At 55.2% G+C, this 19,603-nt stretch overlaps 1 protein-coding gene across 14 annotated transcripts; it reads left to right on the top strand.

Moving 5' to 3' along the window:
- Positions 1–74: 74 nt before the first annotated feature.
- Grin2c (glutamate receptor, ionotropic, NMDA2C (epsilon 3)) lies at positions 75–18,203 on the top strand. 14 transcript variants are annotated; one of them, NM_010350.2, is made up of 15 exons: positions 129–382; positions 781–952; positions 1,059–1,293; positions 6,128–6,638; positions 9,001–9,599; positions 9,921–10,035; positions 11,118–11,329; positions 11,521–11,686; positions 11,946–12,099; positions 13,194–13,319; positions 13,445–13,674; positions 14,004–14,164; positions 14,602–14,789; positions 16,131–16,363; positions 16,665–18,203. In NM_010350.2, the coding sequence occupies exons 4-15, from the start codon at positions 6,240–6,242 to the stop codon at positions 17,799–17,801; spliced, it is 3,720 nt and encodes a 1,239-aa protein (NP_034480.2). In that variant the 5' UTR covers positions 129–382; positions 781–952; positions 1,059–1,293; positions 6,128–6,239; the 3' UTR covers positions 17,802–18,203. The 14 variants fall into 14 exon arrangements, 13 of the variants coding, with proteins under 13 accessions (XP_030101436.1, XP_011247041.1, XP_011247044.1 ...); XM_030245576.1 differs by lacking the exon at positions 1,059–1,293 and having other exon boundaries at positions 75–382; positions 6,225–6,638; XM_011248739.1 differs by lacking the exon at positions 1,059–1,293 and having other exon boundaries at positions 75–382; positions 6,225–6,638; positions 14,584–14,789.
- Positions 18,204–19,603: the final 1,400 nt, after the last annotated feature.

Genomic DNA, 19,603 nt, shown 5'->3' with positions numbered 1-19,603 from the left:
AGAGGAGAGGGGCCAGCTAGGAGCACAGGCTGTCAGGGAGGGGCCTGGACGGGCCAGAGGGGCACCGGTGGCCGGCTGGGGCGGGCCGGGGCGGGGCGGAGGCGACCGGCGGTGGCGAGCTCCATCTCAGTCGGCTGGTGAGCCCCGAGAGCGGGAGGCGCGCCTTTGCGCAGCCCGGGACACAGCCCCGCCGCGGGGCGCGGGCCGGGCGCGGGGGCGGGCGGCATTCAGGCCGCGCTACCCGTACTGGTCCCGCCGCGCCCGGCTCCGGTGCCCGCCGAGCTCGCAGCCAGCGTGCCAGCTCACGGGGGCTGGCTCTGGGAAGAGCACCGCGCGGGAGACGGCCGCGGGCTCTGGGCGTGGGTGCAGCGCCCCTTCCCCGGTGAGTGGCGGCCGAGGGCTGGCGACGAGCAGGGGGGCGCCAACTTCGTAGGCAACTTAAGGGGCTCCAGCGCCGCGCGGGCAAGGACGGTGGAGACAGACGCGGGACACCCGAGACAGTATGGCCAGCTCGGGCGTCAGAGGTCTGGGGGGCGGGAGGGGACCGCGACCCTTGGGAGCCGGACTGTTGGTGTGGACCTGGGCGCAGAGGAGGAGAGGGGAGACAGGCTGGGGAGACAGACTGGCCGCGGGCGCGAGGGAAGGACGCGGGTGGAGAGCCCAAGGCGATTGTCCCTAGGGTGGTGGAGCCTCCTTCCCTTCGCCTGAAGCGATGGCCAGGCCAAGCTGGGCACAGTCCCCGGACGCGGGAGTCTGGATTGCCGGGTCCAACTGTTGCAGGTAGAAGCCTGCAAGGAACCCGGCAAAGGCCAAGAACCAGGGCCGAGGCTAGGTTTGACCAGAGCGCGGGGAGCTGGAAAGGACACAGAGCTCTCGGAGAGCTGTAGCAGTTGGCGAGCTGGTCCCTGCTGGGTACCTGCTGCGCGCATCTGCCTACTACCGACCCATTAGGGTGAGTCTCCCCAGGCCCTCTGCTTCCCACTTTCTTTCCCTTTCCTGGTAGCTCCTAACACTCCATTCCCTGACCTCTGACAATCAGTGGGCTTCTGGGGTGACAGGATTTCCCCAAACGCTGACCCCCCCACACACACCACGGCTTGGTTCCCCTCGGCTCTGAGGGCTCCAAAAGCAGAGTGGGAGGAAGAGGCTACGGTAGAGCCTGCGCTCCGGTGCCTGGGCCCCGGAAGCACCCTTTGGCAGCTGTGGTCTCCTGGGGCTGCAACCAGGATCCCCGACGGCTGAGAGGAGACGCCTGAGCCTCTAGCTGCCGAAGGCGTTTTGTGCTTGGACTAGGTGAGCAGGGGGAGCTCCGACTATCTAAGACGAAGGCACCTAGCAGGCGGCAAATCTCCCAAGGGCTGATTTGGCGACTCTTCAAAGGTCCTGCTGGGCGACAGGCAGAACTTCCCGCTGGGTCGGACACTGACCCCATTTGCTCACTGTGTTTTCCAGCCCTCCCTTCCCAATGAGACATCTGGTATAGCATCCTCAGTCTTCAGATGGTGGCCCAGTCCTGGCCCCATAAGCAACCCCCACCCCTGGCCACAAGAAAATTTGGCGAATATGCCATGCTACTGGCTCTTTTGAACAAGTCCAGTGTCTGCCTCTGAGCTAGTTTCTAAACTTGTCAAGAATAAAAACGTGAAAGAGACAGGTCGGCAGGAAACCGGCCGCCTGGGGGTCCACTCTGGAAGGCCACCTGGATTGGGTCCTGATCCACCGACCCGCCTGCCAGGCTAACTCGACCATCCCCTGCCCAAGGACTTGAGATCCAGGCCTAACTTGGGGCAGTGGTCTGAAGGCCTAGAGCTGGGGCTAGGGTTGTGGGGAAAAGTTCAGGGGGCAGTGGCCAGGTTGGGGGCGCAGAGTGCGTGGTGCTCGATTTGGCCGCCAGGAGGCGTGGCGCGGGTCCCCGCGCCCGGAGTCACCGCCACTGCCGCCGCATCGCGAGTGTCCTTGAGCGGCGAGTGATGGTGGCTCTTCGGTGCTCGCGCCCCCTCCTCCCGCAGGGGCAGCCAGATGCCACGTTCCCTATGAATTATTTATCGCCGGCCTAAAAATACCCCGAACTTCACAGCCCCAGAGTAAGATTCCTACAAGAGGAGGGGGCGGGGCGACCCTGGGGGCTGAGGGGAGGATCAGGCGGGAGAGGGCAGGAGTATTGGAAAAGGCAGAACTCTGAGACCCCACCAATGTGGACGACAGAGGGACTATGTCTTTCCAGATGCCTGGGGTGTTAGTGGGGTAGAGAAGGAAGAGACAAGGGTTAGAGGTGGGTCGTCACGGCGAAGGTCCCTCACTCGCAAGAGTCATCAGCCTAGCTGGATGATACAAGCTTTGGTACCAGAGCTTCTGGGCCTTGGAGTGGGGGCGCCATTAGTGTTCCAGGTTAGTGAGTGTGTATGTGTATGCACGGCCTTGTCAAGGAGTCTGCGTGTGACTGGGGGTTGGTGGAAGCAGAAGAAAAGGTCCCTGAACATGTAAGATTGATAGAACCTTTTAAGGGGTGCAGAATGTCCGAAACAAGTAGTCACTCACTGCCAACCTCTCCTCTGTATTTGGGGACCAGGTGTTCAGCAAACACTCTTTTAAAGACCCTTTGGGAGAGAGTGTCTTCAGAGATACACAAAAGCTCAGTCATGGTGGGGGGGCCTGAGGAGGACCGTCTCCCAGCTCCACACCCTGCAAGGAAAGAGTAATGGGACCCTAACCCTGTTCCCTCCCCTCCCCGCCCCGGGGCCCAGCACTGATGAATCAAGATTAGGGGCAGGAGCCTACAGAAGAGGGGACTCGGATTGTTTGTTAGGAGCAAAGGAAGGAGATAAAAACAGCTTACCACTAGATTAGCAGGGGTGAGTATCCAAGAAGGAGAAGACAGTGGGATTGGGTTAGGTTGTTGGACATTGGTAGTTTATTTGTGGGCACCAGAGAGTTCTCCCATTTGACCCTTGTCACAGGGTCCAGGCGGAAGTTGTGGCAGTTAGGAGGCAGGAAGCAGATGGGAAGGAGAGGTTGGGGGCCAGGGACATGGGATGGGAAGTATGCCATCTTGTGAGGAGATGCCCTGTCACATGGCTTTGTAAGCTCAGGGACCTGCTGACTTTCAACCTGCCTCAACTTTCCCCACTCCAGCCTGTACAGAGGAGGGCATTTTCACAGAGGAGGGAATCTGCCGAGGACCACAGCCTCCCATCAGAGCTGGGAGAGAACCTGGGCCCTTCCCCCAGACTCTCATTGTCTGGAGGAAATAAAATAGGACACTCATGTGTGACTTTAAATTTGCAGGTACCGATGACATTAATAAAAGAGAAAAGACCCAGGTGTGATGCTCACACATCTTTAATCTCAGTGCTTGGGACGCAGAGGCAGCCAGGTCTCTGTGAGTTCTGGTCTGCGTAGTGAGTTCCAGGCCAGCAGAGGCCACATATACTGAAACCCTGCCTCAAAATAAATAAATGAGTAAATAAAATAAATAAATAAAATGGAAAAAGAAACAGATCAATTTCAAATAGTATAGTCTCTATTTGTTTATTGGTTTTCTTTTGTTTTTGTTTAGAGACAGGGTTTCTCTGTTGTGGCCCTGGCTGCCCTGAAATTCTCACTCCATAAACCAAGCTGGTCTCAAACTCAGAGACCCTTCTGCCTCTGCCTCCCGAGTGCTGGGAATTAAAGACGTGCACTACCATGCCTGGTTTAATAGTATAGTTTAATTCAACACATTCCCAAAATACTATTTTAACATATAGTGAATATAAAAATATCAATGAAAAGAGTTGGGAAGTAGGCTTAGTGGATAAAGAGTTTTCCAAATAAATGGTGAGGATCAGAGTTTGGATCCCCAGAGTTCATGTAAGTGCTAGATGGGCACTGGATTCTGCTCTTCTGGGTTCAAAGGAAAGACTCTGCCTTGATGAATGAGGTGGGGCATCGACTTCTGATGGCTTAGGACTCTATTCACACACACACACACACACACACACACACACACAGATTAATCAGGTAGGCTACACACTTACACACTTTGCACACCATCTCCGATATCCAGCGTGCCTGTGTTGACCACGTACCTCCCTTTAGTGACAAGCATACTGGATGCGCACACAGGCCTTCAAAGGAGCAGTGAGCATGACAGTGCCTGTCACTGTCATGCTTGGAGATTGTACAGTCCACGCCGCATGGTGTGATGTGACTTGGGATCTCATCCAAGACCCAATTATGCCTCCAAGCTGCCATTCACCGACACGGGGAGATCTCACAGGTTTTAGTAAATCTATGGCTTTCCTTTCCCGGCCGCCAATCCCTCCTTAGACTGAACTTCTACCAACTTCTGACACTTGAGCTCAAAGCCCTGACCTGTTCAATTTCATCTCACCTGTCAATGATAACACTGTCAGCTCTGATCAGCTCCTTGCGCCTCTGTGAACAAGTGCTAGATCCTTAGCTAGGAGCAGGCGTCCAGGGAGGGGAGTAGCGAGGCCAGGGTCTGATGGAAGTAAGGTTAGAGAGAGGAGGTGGGCGGAGCTTAGAACAGTCTGCTGGTTCTTCAGCTTCTACTCTGAGATCCAGGGGAGCAGGGACCACGTCTGTCTACCTCGTGTTACATCTTACCATCCGGCAACTCACTCCAGAGGAAGGTGATCTGTACACATGCGTACCGAGTCACACTTCGTAACTGGAAAGTTCCCTTTTGTGATCGCCTTCAGAGCTGTCTTTTCAGCCTAGAGGAGAGGTTTCCATTCACGCACACTCCCTGAGAACCCCTTAGAGAGAACTGGATAGTCCAGAGGGAAGCCTTTGTGGCATGTCCCATGAGAAATTAGGCTTTGGGCAAAAGGGAGAGATGTCGCAGTCTGCAAAGCAGAGGAAAGAAAGGTCTGGAAGAAGCCAGGGCTATTCTGTGAGTTTCCAGGCTCCAGCTCTGGAAGGTACCAAGTGCATCCTGGGTAGCCTGCTTGGGTCTAATCTGCATCTCTGTGGCAAAGGAGTGCAAATTTCCTGCCAGGGGACTGGAGTGGCAGGTCCTCTCAGACCCTTCTTCAACACCCTGGTTAGTTTTGTTGTGGGTGGAGCAGCATCCGTCCGCAGGTGCACAAGGTCATGTTTCTCTCACCTGCTTGGCTCTTGGTCTTGATCAAGAATGAATCTGTGTAGCAGACATGCTCTGCCCCTTTGGTTAGGTGTAAAAAAGATTCTACACACCAGCAATGGGACGGGAGATAGTGGATATAAATTGGATAGCTCAGGGCTTTGGATGTCCTGAACCCAAGCGAGTCGTCCTTGGCCACCCTGCTTTAGAGGGCTGTCCTAAATGAGCTGGCTGAGGGGAAAGAGACAAAGACATACAAGTTCTGGAGGAGAGGATCCACCGGGCAGAGCCACACAGCAGAGAGCCAGGGGCTGTCCGTGGGGAGCAGTAGTCATTCTGATGAGGGATAGATGCAAGATTCAGTTCGGTTGTAGCGTGGACTGAGCTGTGGGTGTGCTAAGGGGCTGCCTTTCTTCATCTGGCAAAGAGGCTGTCACCTACAAGGTAAAATTTGCTAATGGCAGTGAATAGCTGGATCTCTTGTTTTGGAAGTTCAGAAAGGCAAAGCGACTTCTCAAATCACCCAGCTGAGGCTGGAGAGATACTCAGGCATTGCAGAGATCCATTCCCAGTCCCCACATCGGCAGCTCGCAACTCCCTGTAACTATAGCTCCAGGGGATCTGACTCCACAGCTACCCATACACGTACACACACACATACATCACACGTATGCACAGACCCCTGTACACACACACATACATCTTCACATAATTTTGAAATACATCTTTTTTATTTGTTTTAGAGATCACACAGCTAGTAAGCGGCACACCTGACTTGAACTCAGCTCCGTGCCCTCAGCTCAGTGCTCCCGAACAACACACTGACATTTCAGAGTCTTTGTTAGGGTAGAACCCAGATAACTGGGTTTGGGGACCGTGACCTTTCTAGCCCTTCATAGATAAGGGTGACAAACCTTGTCCTGGCTTCTGTTCTTCCTCGTTCTTGCATCTCCAAGGTGCCCTGGGGATGCTCTGCTTAGCTAACCTGTCTTCTTTTTCTGTGTCTGTCTGTTTCTGTCTGCCTCTGCCTCTCCTGTGTAGGAAGGTTCTCTGTACTCTGGCTGTCTGTGTGTTCTCTGGCCCTTACCTTCTGTTTGTCCATCTACCTCTCTCTGTGCCTGCTCTGATTTCTCTGCAGGACCCTCCAGTGGACATGGGTGGAGCCCTGGGGCCCGCCCTGCTTCTCACTTCACTCCTTGGTGCTTGGGCAGGGCTGGGCGCAGGGCAGGGAGAACAGGCCGTGACCGTGGCGGTGGTGTTTGGCAGCTCTGGGCCACTGCAGGCCCAGGCCCGGACTCGTCTCACCCCGCAGAACTTCCTGGACTTGCCTCTGGAGATCCAGCCACTCACCATCGGGGTCAACAATACCAACCCCAGCAGCATCCTCACCCAAATCTGTGGGCTCCTGGGTGCCGCCCGAGTCCACGGCATCGTCTTTGAGGACAACGTGGACACTGAGGCCGTGGCTCAGCTGCTGGATTTCGTCTCCTCTCAGACCCACGTGCCCATCCTCAGCATCAGTGGAGGTTCTGCTGTGGTCCTCACCCCCAAGGTGCCTGTCTATAATTCTCATCTCTTCCTCCATGAGCCCACAACTAGCTAGGGTGTAGGGCTGAGTTTGAATTACGGAGCAGCTTAGGTCTTTGGGAGCTGGAGCTGGCTGGGTCTGAGGATGTGACCAGGGAAGGCAAAGATACTGTGGGGAGGATGTTCCCTGGCTCCTCAGTATCAGTGCGCGTCTGGATGATGTGGGCAGATGTTCTTCCAGCAGTGCTGGCAAAGTTACCTCCTCTGCTTCTCCAGCTCTCAATGGTCAGGCCTCAGACCCTTTGGACATTGGGAATTCATCTACAGGGGATGGCACTACGGAGCTATGTCTCTGCTCCATCTCTGCTCCGGGCATGAGGAAGACAGACACTCTTGGTCTCCTGAGGAGAAAGTTCCCAACACAGATTCATTTGTAATTCCAACTGACAGGCATTTTGGAGGAAAGACTGATGCCCCCCAGGGGAAGGAGTCTCGCAGGACCTGTTTGGATAGGGTGTTGGCCAGATATGATGTTTAAAAATTATTTTATTTATTTACATTCTAGTCATTGCTCTCCCAAGCCCCGTCTCCCTCCCACAGCTCCTTATCCCATTCCTCCTCCCCCTTGCCTCTGAGAGGGTGCTCCCTATCCACCAGGCCCCAACCCTTCCCTGGGGCCTCAAGTCTCTTGAGGATTAAACACATCGTCTCCTACTGGGGCCAGACTAGGCAGACCTCTGCTATATATGTGCCAGGAGCCTCAGGCTGGCCATGTATGCTCCTGGTTGGTGGCTCAGTCTCTGGGAGCTCCCTGGGTTAGTTGGGACTGCTGCTCTTCCTATGGGGTCACTCTCCAGATATGATTTTTTAAAAACAAATGCTATCTACTCTGAGGCCCAAGGCTAAGGGGGAGTTGGGAAGGGTAACAGGGATCTGCGGGGAGGCTTTGATGACAGAGAGAAGCCTGGAGAGGGGTTGGGTCTCATTGCTCAGGATTAGCTTTATTCTAAGTGAGGGCAGTCATGGGAGGAGGGATGGGAGACCACTGGTTTGATTCACGTCTATTTCACTGCCACTCCATCATAGAGAAATTTGAGACTGCACAGGGAAAGCATAAAGGCTCACTACCTATCTTCTATTCACCTTGGTTCATCCCCCCCAACCCCGCCCCCACACTCACCCCTGCCCATTTCTGCCTCTGCTGTGGTAAACTGAAGCAAATGTCCAGACAGCTTATTATCCCACCCATAAATATTTCAGTGTGTACCTCCAGCAGACGAGAAAGCTTAAAAAGATAAAACCACCATACATTATCACGTCTAAAATAAATAACAAAAATTCCTCGGCCTCCTCAAATATCCAGCCAGGGCCCACATCTCCCCACCACCTCATAAATGTCATACATGTTTATTTTTAAGTCTGGTTTTGCTTGGAACAGGAGCCAAATGAGGTTCACGCATGGTGGCCAGTGGCTATGGCTTTAAAGTCTCCAACTTTGCACTTTCTCTGAGATAGGGTGTCAGTCTACAGCCTGGGCTACAGTCTGGAACTTACTGTGTAGGCCAGGTTGGTCTTGAACTTGTGGAGACCCTCTGGTTTCTGCTCTCCAAATGTTGTGGTTACAGGCATGTGCCACCGCACCTTGCTTCTCTGGTTCTCTTTTAATTGAAATTTGTCTACTGAAGAAATGGGGTTTGGAGCCTATAGTTTCCCTTTTTAAAAATAAGATTGGGATGACAGTGAGGAGGTATCTTGGGAGCAGCTATAGTGGCCCCAAGAGACCTTAGGAGGAGGAATCTGCTCACTGAAGCTGGCACTGCCAGGACTTTGGGGTGGTAGAGGTGGTGTGAAGGAGGGACTTTCTCACTCCGGAGGCTCTTGGCAGGTGGTGCTTTCTTATTATCTCCGTGCCGGAGCTCTGCTTCCAGGACTTTTATTTTTCTGCTTTCAGGACTTTGTTTTTCATGGTGCTAGCAGAGAGCGCCGTGATTCCAAGATTCAGATTCAGTTGGTCTGGGCCGCGCTTCTCAAATTCGTAGGTTCAGGGGAAGAGGTTGTTCATAGGCAGATTGCAGGAGTCACCCAGAAATTCTAATGGATGCTGTAGGTGTTGGGGTGCGGCCCGGACTTCTGCGTTTCTAATAAGTTCACTGATCTTTCTGGTGCTGTAGTCCAGCAGGGTCAGGTTGGGTTGGGAGCCCGGATCTTAGTTTGTAAAATTCTCCAGGTGACTCAAATTGACTCCAGGGCAGGGGGCCCCCCGGGACACTGAAAGACCTCCTGCTCTAAGGTTTCGGGAGCAGGGGAATGTGGTGGGGGCAGGGGAGCAGGACTTGGCTCTTTCCGCCCCGCCCCCTGCTGAGGCTCCGCCCCCGTCCCGCCCCCAGGAGCCAGGCTCCGCCTTTCTACAGCTGGGCGTGTCCCTGGAGCAGCAGCTGCAGGTGCTGTTCAAGGTGCTGGAGGAATACGACTGGAGCGCGTTCGCTGTCATCACCAGCCTGCACCCGGGCCACGCGCTCTTCCTCGAGGGCGTGCGCGCCGTCGCCGACGCCAGCTACCTGAGCTGGCGGCTGCTGGACGTGCTCACGCTGGAGCTGGGCCCCGGTGGGCCGCGAGCGCGCACTCAGCGCTTACTGCGCCAGGTCGACGCCCCGGTGCTGGTGGCCTACTGCTCCCGTGAAGAGGCGGAGGTGCTCTTCGCGGAGGCTGCACAGGCTGGCTTGGTGGGACCCGGTCACGTGTGGTTAGTACCTAATCTGGCGCTGGGAAGCACCGACGCTCCCCCTGCAGCCTTCCCAGTGGGCCTCATCAGTGTGGTCACCGAGAGTTGGCGCCTTAGCCTACGCCAGAAAGTCCGCGACGGTGTAGCCATTCTGGCCCTCGGTGCCCACAGCTACCGACGCCAGTACGGTACCCTTCCAGCCCCGGCTGGAGACTGCCGAAGCCACCCAGGACCCGTCAGCCCTGCCAGGGAGGCTTTCTACAGGTGAGCACATACCCAGTCATATGGGCCACTTCAGGGGACTTGAATGGCAGTCAGCTTGGGCTCCCTGGTCTCATCTCCGTCTAGCTATCACTAGTATATATGTCTGGGGTCAAGTTACTTCAGGACTCTGGGTCTTAGAATCCTTATCTAAAGAAACAGCGGGTTTTAGGGTATGCAAAGGCCTGTGAGGTCAACACAGGGAGACTTTTAATGTAATCACTACACAAATGCCCTATGATGGTGGTGTTATGGGGTGTCCTAGTCAGAGCCACATCCTGGGGTCTTGGGACACCCTGGCATCTCTCTGCCTCCCCTCCCCAGGCATCTGCTGAATGTCACCTGGGAAGGCCGAGACTTCTCTTTTAGCCCTGGTGGGTACCTGGTCCAGCCCACAATGGTTGTGATCGCTCTCAACCGGCATCGCCTCTGGGAGATGGTGAGAAGTGGGTGAGCCCAGGGCCCTCTGTCCTCTGTTTCCTAGTTTCTGTCTGTCTGTCCTCGGTATCCTAGTGTCTCCCTGAAGCCATTTTAGCTGAAACATCCTTCACTGGGAAACCTTTGAGCCCCCCTCCTCCCCTGCTCCCACAATACCCTGCTTTCTTTGCACTACTGAACTTAAGCGTTTCTATCACATAGTCCTGGCCCTAGAGGAGTGAGTGACCCACGTCTGTGCCAGCCAGCTGGACATGTAAATAAGCAGAAATCTGTGCTTGAGTACAGGTGTAAGCAGAACAGGGTGGGGTGGGGGTGGGGGCCGGGTTACCCATGCCTGTAATCCTAGTACTCAGGGACAGAGGCAGGAGGATTGCTTCAAGTCTGAGTCCAGCTTGATCTATTTGATCTACATAGGGAGTTATAGGACAGCGAGGCACAAGGCAAGAACCTGTTTTGCCCCCTAATAGAACAAAACAAACAAACAAACAAAACAAAACACAACCCCAAACAGTGAGTAGAGAAAAAGACAAGAACTTGATTGCTTTCTAAGGAGGAAACTAGGGAAGGCGTTACTAAAGACTGGATGTCCAGTTGGACTTTCGAGGACTGAGTAGGAGCCCGGTAGGAAGAGGTGCTAATCTGGTGCAGTCTAAAGGCTGTTAAATGATGTGGCTGGTGGTTTAGGGGGTATGAAAATACGGGAAAATGCTGGACATGGATGTTAGAGGAAGATGTGCTGAAGTCATGTCGGGGGGCGCCATGGGTGGGGGGCTGCTAGCGCTTCGAGATAGTCTGAGCTTCAGGAAGGTGTTTTGGACCAGTAGCAATGTGGTGACAGCCTTGGAAATCACAGGGCCCAGGGCCTGGAGGAGGATGTGGGGAGTCTGCCCTTGTGTCCGGGTTCAGTTCTTGGCCTATATTTCTGTCCTCCAAATGCCTTTGCCCCGAGACCCCCTAATCTGTCTGCCGTGGGTATCTTTAGGGTTCTTGGCCTCAGCAGATGGTCCCCAGAGGCCCTGTCTAGAGCATAGTGGGTGGACAGCCGTACTCCAGGTTCTGGCTGAGGCTGGCTGTCCTCTGCAGGTGGGACGGTGGGATCATGGGGTCCTGTACATGAAGTATCCAGTATGGCCTCGCTACAGCACTTCTCTGCAGCCTGTGGTGGACAGCCGGCACCTGACAGTGGCCACACTGGAAGAAAGGCCTTTTGTCATTGTGGAGAGCCCTGACCCTGGCACAGGTGGCTGTGTTCCCAACACTGTGCCCTGCCGTAGACAGAGCAACCACACCTTCAGGTCTGGTGTGAGCTGGGTGCTGTCATGGGGAGGGAGCGTTGGTTGGCTGCTGTGCATGTGTCTCATGCTTGGGTATGTGTGTGTGTGTGTGTGTGTGTGTGTGTGTGTGTGTGTAGGTTCATATGCCAGGCTGGGAGGAGCAGGTGGGGCTGAGGACTTTGAAGGGCTCTGACTCCTGGTGGTGGCTGCAGCAGCGGGGATATAACCCCCTACACCAAGCTCTGTTGTAAGGGCTTCTGCATCGACATCCTCAAGAAGCTGGCCAAGGTGGTCAAGTTCTCCTACGACTTGTACCTGGTGACCAACGGCAAGCACGGCAAGAGGGTTCGTGGTGTGTGGAATGGTATGATCGGTGAGGTAGGTTCACTCTGGGTTCGACCACAGATTCAACCGAGGCCACCCTGCCTGCTGCCAGATTTCATGCTTCCCTTAGCCATGTGGTCATGCAAGTGGGCTGTCAGCTTCGCAGTGATGAGGTCCCGGGAACTGTGTTCCGAGGACCCAGGGAGGGAGTAGCCGATTCCACTGATGGTTGCTGGATGTACTTCTTGGGTGGGGATTAGGGAGAATGTGAAAGTCCGTGGGGGGACCTCTTGGATGCTCTCCTGCCTCCTAGGTATACTACAAGCGGGCAGACATGGCCATCGGCTCCCTCACCATCAATGAAGAGCGCTCAGAGATTATAGACTTCTCTGTGCCTTTTGTGGAGACCGGCATCAGTGTGATGGTGGCAAGGAGCAACGGCACCGTCTCCCCCTCGGCTTTTCTGGGTGAGGTTTGTGTGGCCAGCGGAGCCACTGGGAAGGATGTGAGGGCAGATAGATAGGCTGGCTACTGACTGTGCTGGAGGTTACACCATGGACCAGTGATGAAGGGTGTGAGGAGCACGAGAGAGGTGCTAATGGTTTTCTTACTCCATTAGGAACCCTGCACTTTGTGGGGGTCAGCCCCATGTGTCAGGCCCCCAAGCCAGGTTCAGGGGCAGGAGTGTACAACTATGTTCTTTTCCTTTCCAGTGTGACCGGTGGGAGGTCAGGTGGGGCTTGCCGTGTGAAATGGTCCAGAGAGCTGGTGGTGGGGACGGGTGGGATGCTGGGAAGGGGCTGAGAGCTAGCTAGGCCAGTGTGAGACCCCCCACCCCAAGTCTGCTCCTCTTTTCCTAGGTGGCTTTAAGAAAGATACAGAGCCAAGAGTGGTATCATAGGCCTTTAATTCCAGCATGCAGGAGGCAGAGGCAGGAAGATCTGCTTGAGTTTAAGACCAGCTGGGTTTGCACAGTGATAGTGTGTTCCAGGCCAGCACGCACACACACACACACACACACACACACACACACACACACACACACATACACACACATGGGCACAGAACTTCTCTGAGTGGATTCTCCAGCCACAGGACAGAGAGCCACCTCCACTCCCATTTCCTAGGATGGCCTTCTCCCAAAGGAGCAAGGGCTCCGGATAGGATAGCAGCTGGTTCTTCATAAAGCAGACAGTCTCTGGAGGGGCTTGAGCTTCATGTCAGAGGGATGTGCAGTAAGACCTGGCCTCAGAGAGCCCCACCCTCCAGGTAGAGATTAGAACCCTCCCCAGTGACAGGCCCTGCTGGGGATGCAGGAGCTATGCAAAGTTACAATGGAGTGATGTGTGCTCTCAGGGCAGAAGGCAGGAGGAAGCCTTGAACCTTATACACTGTCCTACCTTAGGCTCTTTGGGGGTTCAGCTGCTCTGAGGGTCAGAGACCTTTGGCCCCACCTACAGGGCTGCCAGGACTCTGCTCTGCCCGTCTCCAGTTGTTGCATCTTGGTACTATTGGAATGGGGTGGAGCCCAGGTCTCTGAGCCTCTTGCTTTGGTCCCCAGAGCCCTACAGCCCTGCCGTGTGGGTGATGATGTTTGTAATGTGCCTCACGGTGGTTGCCATCACTGTCTTCATGTTCGAGTATTTCAGCCCTGTCAGCTACAACCAGAATCTCACCAAGGGCAAGAGTAAGCTGTTACATGGGCCTGGGTGGAGGGACAGGGTGGGCTGGCCAGTGATGAAGTACCCACCAGGCTCTGAGCCCTTTCATAGTGGGCCAGGAAAGCCCCAGCACGCACCCTCTCACCCCCAGAGTCAGGTGGACCATCCTTCACCATTGGCAAGTCCGTGTGGTTGCTGTGGGCACTGGTCTTCAACAACTCTGTTCCCATCGAGAACCCCCGGGGCACCACCAGCAAGATCATGGTCCTGGTGTGGGCCTTCTTCGCTGTCATCTTCCTCGCTAGCTACACGGCCAATCTGGCAGCCTTCATGATCCAGGAACAATACATCGACACTGTGTCGGGCCTTAGTGACAAGAAGGTTCCTGGGCCATAGCCAGGTGGAGGGTGGGGGCGCACCAGGGGTGGGGACAGGCCTTGGAAGGGCACATACAGGCCAAAGTCTGGGGAATTTGAACCAAGACTGGAGTGGGAAGGATTTGGGGGTCTGGGGAGGATTAATGATGACCACTCAGGTCCACAGACTGAGTGGCCTTGGCTAAGTCTTCATCTGTCTCAGGCTTCTGAGTTTCCATCTGTAAAAGACAGGAGAGGCCTGGGCTGTGTCTAAGACTGTGCAGGGGCTGGGGCTCTGGTACTTGGGGGTGGGCTAGATGAAGAGGGTGGGAGTGGCTTGCTCTCTGCCTATAGTTTCAGCGGCCTCAAGACCAATACCCACCCTTCCGTTTTGGCACGGTACCTAATGGCAGCACAGAGAGGAACATTCGTAGCAACTATCGTGACATGCACACTCACATGGTCAAGTTCAACCAGCGCTCGGTGGAGGATGCTCTCACAAGCCTGAAGATGGGGTGGGTCTCCAGTCTTCCTAAGGGTGCCTCTGGCTCCATGTCTTCCCAGGAGGCACCCTAAGGCATCCCTTCCTTAGAGAGCCAGGGTAGGGACAGTGGAGCTGGCATGTCTTGTGGGACTCCTGGGGAGGGATGAGAGGGTCTTGAGGCAGAGTAGAGTTGGGAGAGATAGTGGATATTTATCATATGACCCAGATGTTTGAGGTGGTGACTAAAAACTTTGCAGACTTTTACAAGTAGAAGGGTCTGAGCAGAGGCACTGTATATTCTTGGGCAGTGAGTCCCCTACCCTTTCTGAGAAATGAGGAAGGAGTCCTTTCCAGGGCACCTCCCCGGTGGTGGCTGCAGGCTCCTGTACTCAGAGCCGTGTCCTGGCCCTTCCCTCTGACCTGAATTGGTCCTTGGTCCTTGGTCCTGAGGGCACGGCATGTCTCTAGGAAGCTGGACGCCTTCATCTATGATGCCGCCGTCCTCAACTACATGGCGGGCAAGGACGAAGGCTGCAAGCTGGTCACCATTGGGTCTGGCAAAGTCTTTGCCACCACTGGCTATGGCATTGCCATGCAGAAAGACTCCCACTGGAAGCGGGCCATAGACCTGGCGCTCCTGCAGTTCCTGGGGGATGGTGAGTTCCATCAGTTCTAGGTTCCAGGGTGGACCACAGCTCTGTGGTCATTAGCATTTCTACTATCATTTCTGTGTGCACAGAGCCTCTGCGGGGAAAGATCTCTGAGAATGAGGATGGGGAAGTTGAGGTGCAAGTGTGAGGAAAAACTCAAGGGAGGGATGACCTGCAAGAGGGAGGAGCAAGGGCCAGAGTTGGAGGTTCTCCAAAGGGCAATGAAGGCAAGACAATACTCAAATTGCCTGGTGGGGGTTCTGAGTGACTGAGCATGCCCCAAGAGCCTTCTCATGGCCTTTCCTAGATAAGTTCCTCTCTTCTGTCATCTTGACACCCAGGTTAGGGCCAAACATCTGCCTACTCCCAAGCTGGAGGCAGGCTAGCCTTGGCAGCCGGGCTCTCTGGTTGGAATGGCCAGCCCACCCTGTGCTAAACCCAGAGAAAGCTCTCCGTTTGCAGGAGTTCCATCCTTAGTGATAGATTGTTGTCTGAGCGGAGAGGACACCTGCAATTACTCATGGGACAGGGATGCAGAGATCATGAGTTTGAGGCCAACCTGAGCTACAAATCAAGAGCCCGTCTCAAATAAAACAAAACACTCCCCGTGCTTTGGGGCTGCAGAGATGGCTCAGTGGCTAAGAACATGTACTGTTTTTACAGAGAGCCTGAGTTTGGTTCCCAGCACCCACATCACATGACTGTAACTCCAGTTTTGGAGGGATCAGATACATCTGGCCTTCCTGAGCACCCCCACTCAAATGATACACACACATAGACATGCATGTACATACACATAATTAAAAATAAATCCCAATTCCCCCAACCTTAAATACAACACAAAACACGAGTGCCTGTGGGGGCCCCAGTTAGGGCCTGGCATGTCTGTGGTAAAGACAAACCATGATAGCTTGAATGCGTGAGTGAACGCTAAAGTGTAACCAATTGACAAGCTTTGACTGCTGGGGGGGGGGGGGGTGGGGGGGGTGGGGGGTGGGGTGGGGGGTGTGTGTCCCAGTACTTGGGAGGCAGAGGCAGGAAGATAAGTAGCTCAAGCTCAGCCTTGCTTACTGCCAAGTTCAAGGCCAGCCTGAGTTACAATGAATCCTGCCGGAAAGAAACAAAATAACAAATCCAAGGTTTTACCAGGCATGTGGGAGCCCGCATGCAAAGGGATAAGGCTAGCACTAATCCTGCAGCTAGCTTCTCTCTGGTTGCCCCTGTCCTGCTTCTGCTGGACTTCTCCCGACTAGGAAACAAGGATGCCTAACTGTCCTCTATCCAGGCATGTGTTGGTAGGGTCTGTTGAAGGAGGCATTCCTGAGACTTGTATGTCCTCTCTGCCAGGGGAGACACAGAAGTTGGAGACAGTGTGGCTCTCAGGGATCTGCCATAACGAGAAGAACGAGGTGATGAGCAGCAAGCTGGACATTGACAACATGGCGGGCGTCTTCTACATGCTGTTGGTGGCCATGGGGCTGGCCCTTCTGGTCTTTGCCTGGGAGCACCTGGTCTACTGGAAACTTCGACACTCAGTGCCCAGCTCATCCCAGCTGGACTTCCTGCTGGCTTTCAGCAGGGTAGGTGCCTGCCTCTCTCCCTATATAGGTCTCAGTGTTAGGCACAGCAACCTAGCTGGCGGTAGACCCATTTATATGTAAAACAGATCTTGTGAAGGGGCGTGGTTTGTCAGCATGGTGGGGCTTTGAATCCTCCCTGCCGTTTGCTAGAAAGCGTTAGAAGAAATCCAGATACCTCATTCATCTGCAGAACAGCAAGTTGCCTGACATTGGGAGCACACAGTTAGGACTTTTAAAAGCTGTTGCTTAGAACAAGGCCCTGAGAAGATGGCTCACGCCCTGTCTTCCCTTTATTGACTAGGGCATCTACAGCTGCTTCAACGGGGTACAGAGCCTTCCGAGCCCTGCGCGGCCGCCCAGCCCGGACCTTACAGCAGGCTCAGCCCAGGCCAATGTGCTGAAGATGCTGCAGGCGGCTCGAGACATGGTGAGCACAGCGGACGTGAGCGGCTCTTTGGACCGCGCCACTCGTACCATCGAGAACTGGGGCAACAATCGCCGCGCGCCTGCTCCCACCACCTCCGGCCCGCGGTCATGCACCCCGGGTCCTCCGGGACAACCGAGTCCCAGCGGCTGGCGGCCTCCCGGTGGGGGCCGCACCCCGCTAGCGCGCCGGGCCCCGCAGCCTCCCGCTCGCCCCGCGACCTGCGCAGGGTCGCCTCAGCCCGACGTGTCCCGAGCATCCTGCAGGCACGCTTGGGATGCGCGGTGGCCAGTGCGAGTCGGGCATCAGGGATCGCACCTCTCGGCCTCCGAGCGGCGCGCGCTCCCGGAGCGCTCCCTGTTGCACGCGCACTGCCACTACAGTTCCTTCCCTCGAGCAGAGAGGTCAGGGCGCCCATTTCTCCCGCTATTCCCGGAGCCCCCGGAGCCCGACGACCTGCCGCTGCTCGGGCCGGAACAGCTGGCTCGGCGGGAGGCTCTGCTGCGCGCGGCCTGGGCCAGGGGCCCGCGCCCTCGGCACGCTTCCCTGCCCAGCTCCGTGGCAGAAGCCTTCACTCGATCCAACCCTCTGCCTGCCAGGTGTACCGGTCACGCCTGCGCTTGCCCATGTCCCCAAAGCCGGCCATCCTGCCGGCACGTGGCTCAAACACAGTCGTTGCGGCTGCCATCCTACCGGGAGGCCTGTGTGGAGGGCGTGCCAGCAGGGGTGGCCGCCACCTGGCAGCCCAGACAGCATGTCTGCCTGCACACCCATACCCACCTGCCGTTCTGCTGGGGGACTGTCTGCCGTCACCCTCCACCCTGTTCCAGCCACAGTCCCTGGCTCATTGGAACTTGGGAGCCTCCATCACACAGAGGCAGGACCCTGGGGCTAGGTACAGGCTACAGGGACAGTGGGGTGCTAGAAGAGGTCAGCAGGGAAGCTTGTGGGACACAAGGGTTTCCAAGGTCCTGCACCTGGAGGCGGATCTCCAGCCTGGAATCAGAAGTGTGAGGTACCGGCAGCTCTGGTTCCTGCTGGACTGGATTCTGTGGCTGGTCTTGGCCAAGTTTGGGGGACAGACAAGCTTTGACTCCTCTGCCTTCTTCTTTGAAATTCTGGCCATGAGACCCCAGTGAAAAGGATATCTTCCATGGCCAGCTTATGACCTTAGCAGCTTAGGTCTTGGTGTGGGCTGGGATCTTGCTCATCACGTGAAGTCTTGCAGTCCCAGGGAGTAAAAATGTGTCCCTGTCCTGGCGTCAGCCATTTCCTAGTTGTGGTTGCTGTGGCCTTGGGTTGGGGACACAAAATTGGAAACGGAGGTTGAGTGGGGCCAACTCACCTTTTGCTCCAATTGGTTGGAATTTCTTTTCATAGGAACATTGGGACATTAAAGCAACGTTTTACAACCCATTTGGTCCTAGCTGCCTCACTCTGCATCCTGGAGAGTGCACAGTCCAGCTCTGGTGTATTCTGGGCTGGGGCATCTGACTATAGCATGTGGACAACTCTATCTGGGGAAGTCTTGGGTCCAAGGGTATCCAAGAGGGAGGTGGGAATACCTGAGGCTGGGGCAGGGGCTCTGGGCAGTGGAAGCTATTTGGTATTCGGGGCCAGCTCTAGGTATTCTGTGACAAATGTGCTCAGCATGGGAGCTCTGGGAGTGAAGAATTGAGTTTAGTGGTACTCAGTCTTCTTGAAAAGAGAGGCTCTTGCTGGTGACAGTGGCTGTCTCCACAGGCTAGGAGACGCCACTGGGAGACTGACAGTGTCAGTGATAGTCTGTCTGGGGCCTGGTCTGGGGATTCTGGTCTGGAGCCTGGCCCGTGGTCCCTAGAAGCTGGGCACAGGTGCCATCCTGGGTCAGGCATTGGCTCAGCCTCACTGTGCCCAAACCTCTCAAGTGTGACAATCTGCACACCTATCCTGCTTCATCCTCCTTCTGGGGTTCTTAGGGGACTACCGTCCACTGTCACATATACCACTGGTTCTGGGGACCTCTGTAAAAGATGACTTTTTCAGTCTTTCAAGTTTTCCCATTAGCAACTACATCTGTTCTCCCAACAACGACTGTGAAGTGAGTACCAGTCCCCGTTCCAACTGTGGTGAGCATTACAGATCCAGTCAGGCTCATTTGTATGCTGCTGAGGAAGTAGAGCTGGAGTCCTGCTGTCCTCTGTGGGTTAGGTGAGGTGGAGACTGGCAGACGGGGAGTTAGGGGAGAGGAGTCCTGGGCACAGTGACCCCTGCGGGTACTCTGCTACAGTACCTTGTGCTACCTCTTCAGGCGCCAATGGTCACACTGCTTGGGTGGGAGCCATGAGATCTGGGCCCTTTCAGTTTTGTTTTAGGGGGAAAAATGGGCAAGGTCAGATACATTTCCACTTATGGCCAGAGTGTGATCACTCTAAGAACGGGCGGGCCCCCTCTTCTGTGGTCATGTTCACTAACTGCCTCGTGACTGCTCACAAGATGGAGTCAGGCAGCAGCAACAACAGGTGGAGATCCTGAGTCTGGTGGAGCGCTTAGGACAGTAGGACAGCACCCTCTCTGGAAGAGCACTGGCCTTAGATACAGCAGCAACAGGGTTAACTGATCAGTTTCTAAAACTGAGTCCTTGCTTCCCCCCCCCCCCCCCCCCGTCAGGGTCGTGTGCAGTGTGCAGCTGGGGGTGGGGGGAGAGAAGGTTGCGGCAGGTGAAGCTGGGAGTAGATGGGAGGTCTAGACTGCCCTGCTCTTGGCCCAAGATCATTAATAACCAAGAACTGTTAAGATAATTAAGAGTCAAATGCGGAACTGAGCCTGCTGTTGGG

This window comes from Mus musculus, chromosome 11, assembly GCF_000001635.26.
Source record: "Mus musculus strain C57BL/6J chromosome 11, GRCm38.p6 C57BL/6J".
Classification (NCBI taxonomy): Eukaryota; Metazoa; Chordata; class Mammalia; order Rodentia; family Muridae; genus Mus; species Mus musculus.
Note: the sequence above shows the minus strand (reverse complement) of the source record. Positions and strands in the feature narration are given on the sequence as shown.

Coding starts and splice junctions, on each gene's coding strand:
- Grin2c (XM_017314276.2), top strand. CDS start 6,054: ATGCTCTGCTTAGCTAACCTGTCTTCTTTTTCTGTGTCTGTCTGTTTC. Junction 11,687..11,945: donor GGAATGGTATGATCGGTGAG/GTAGGTTCACTC, acceptor CCTGCCTCCTAG/GTATACTACAAGCGGGCAGA. Junction 14,165..14,583: donor CTCACAAGCCTGAAGATGGG/GTGGGTCTCCAG, acceptor CTTGGTCCTGAG/GGCACGGCATGTCTCTAGGA.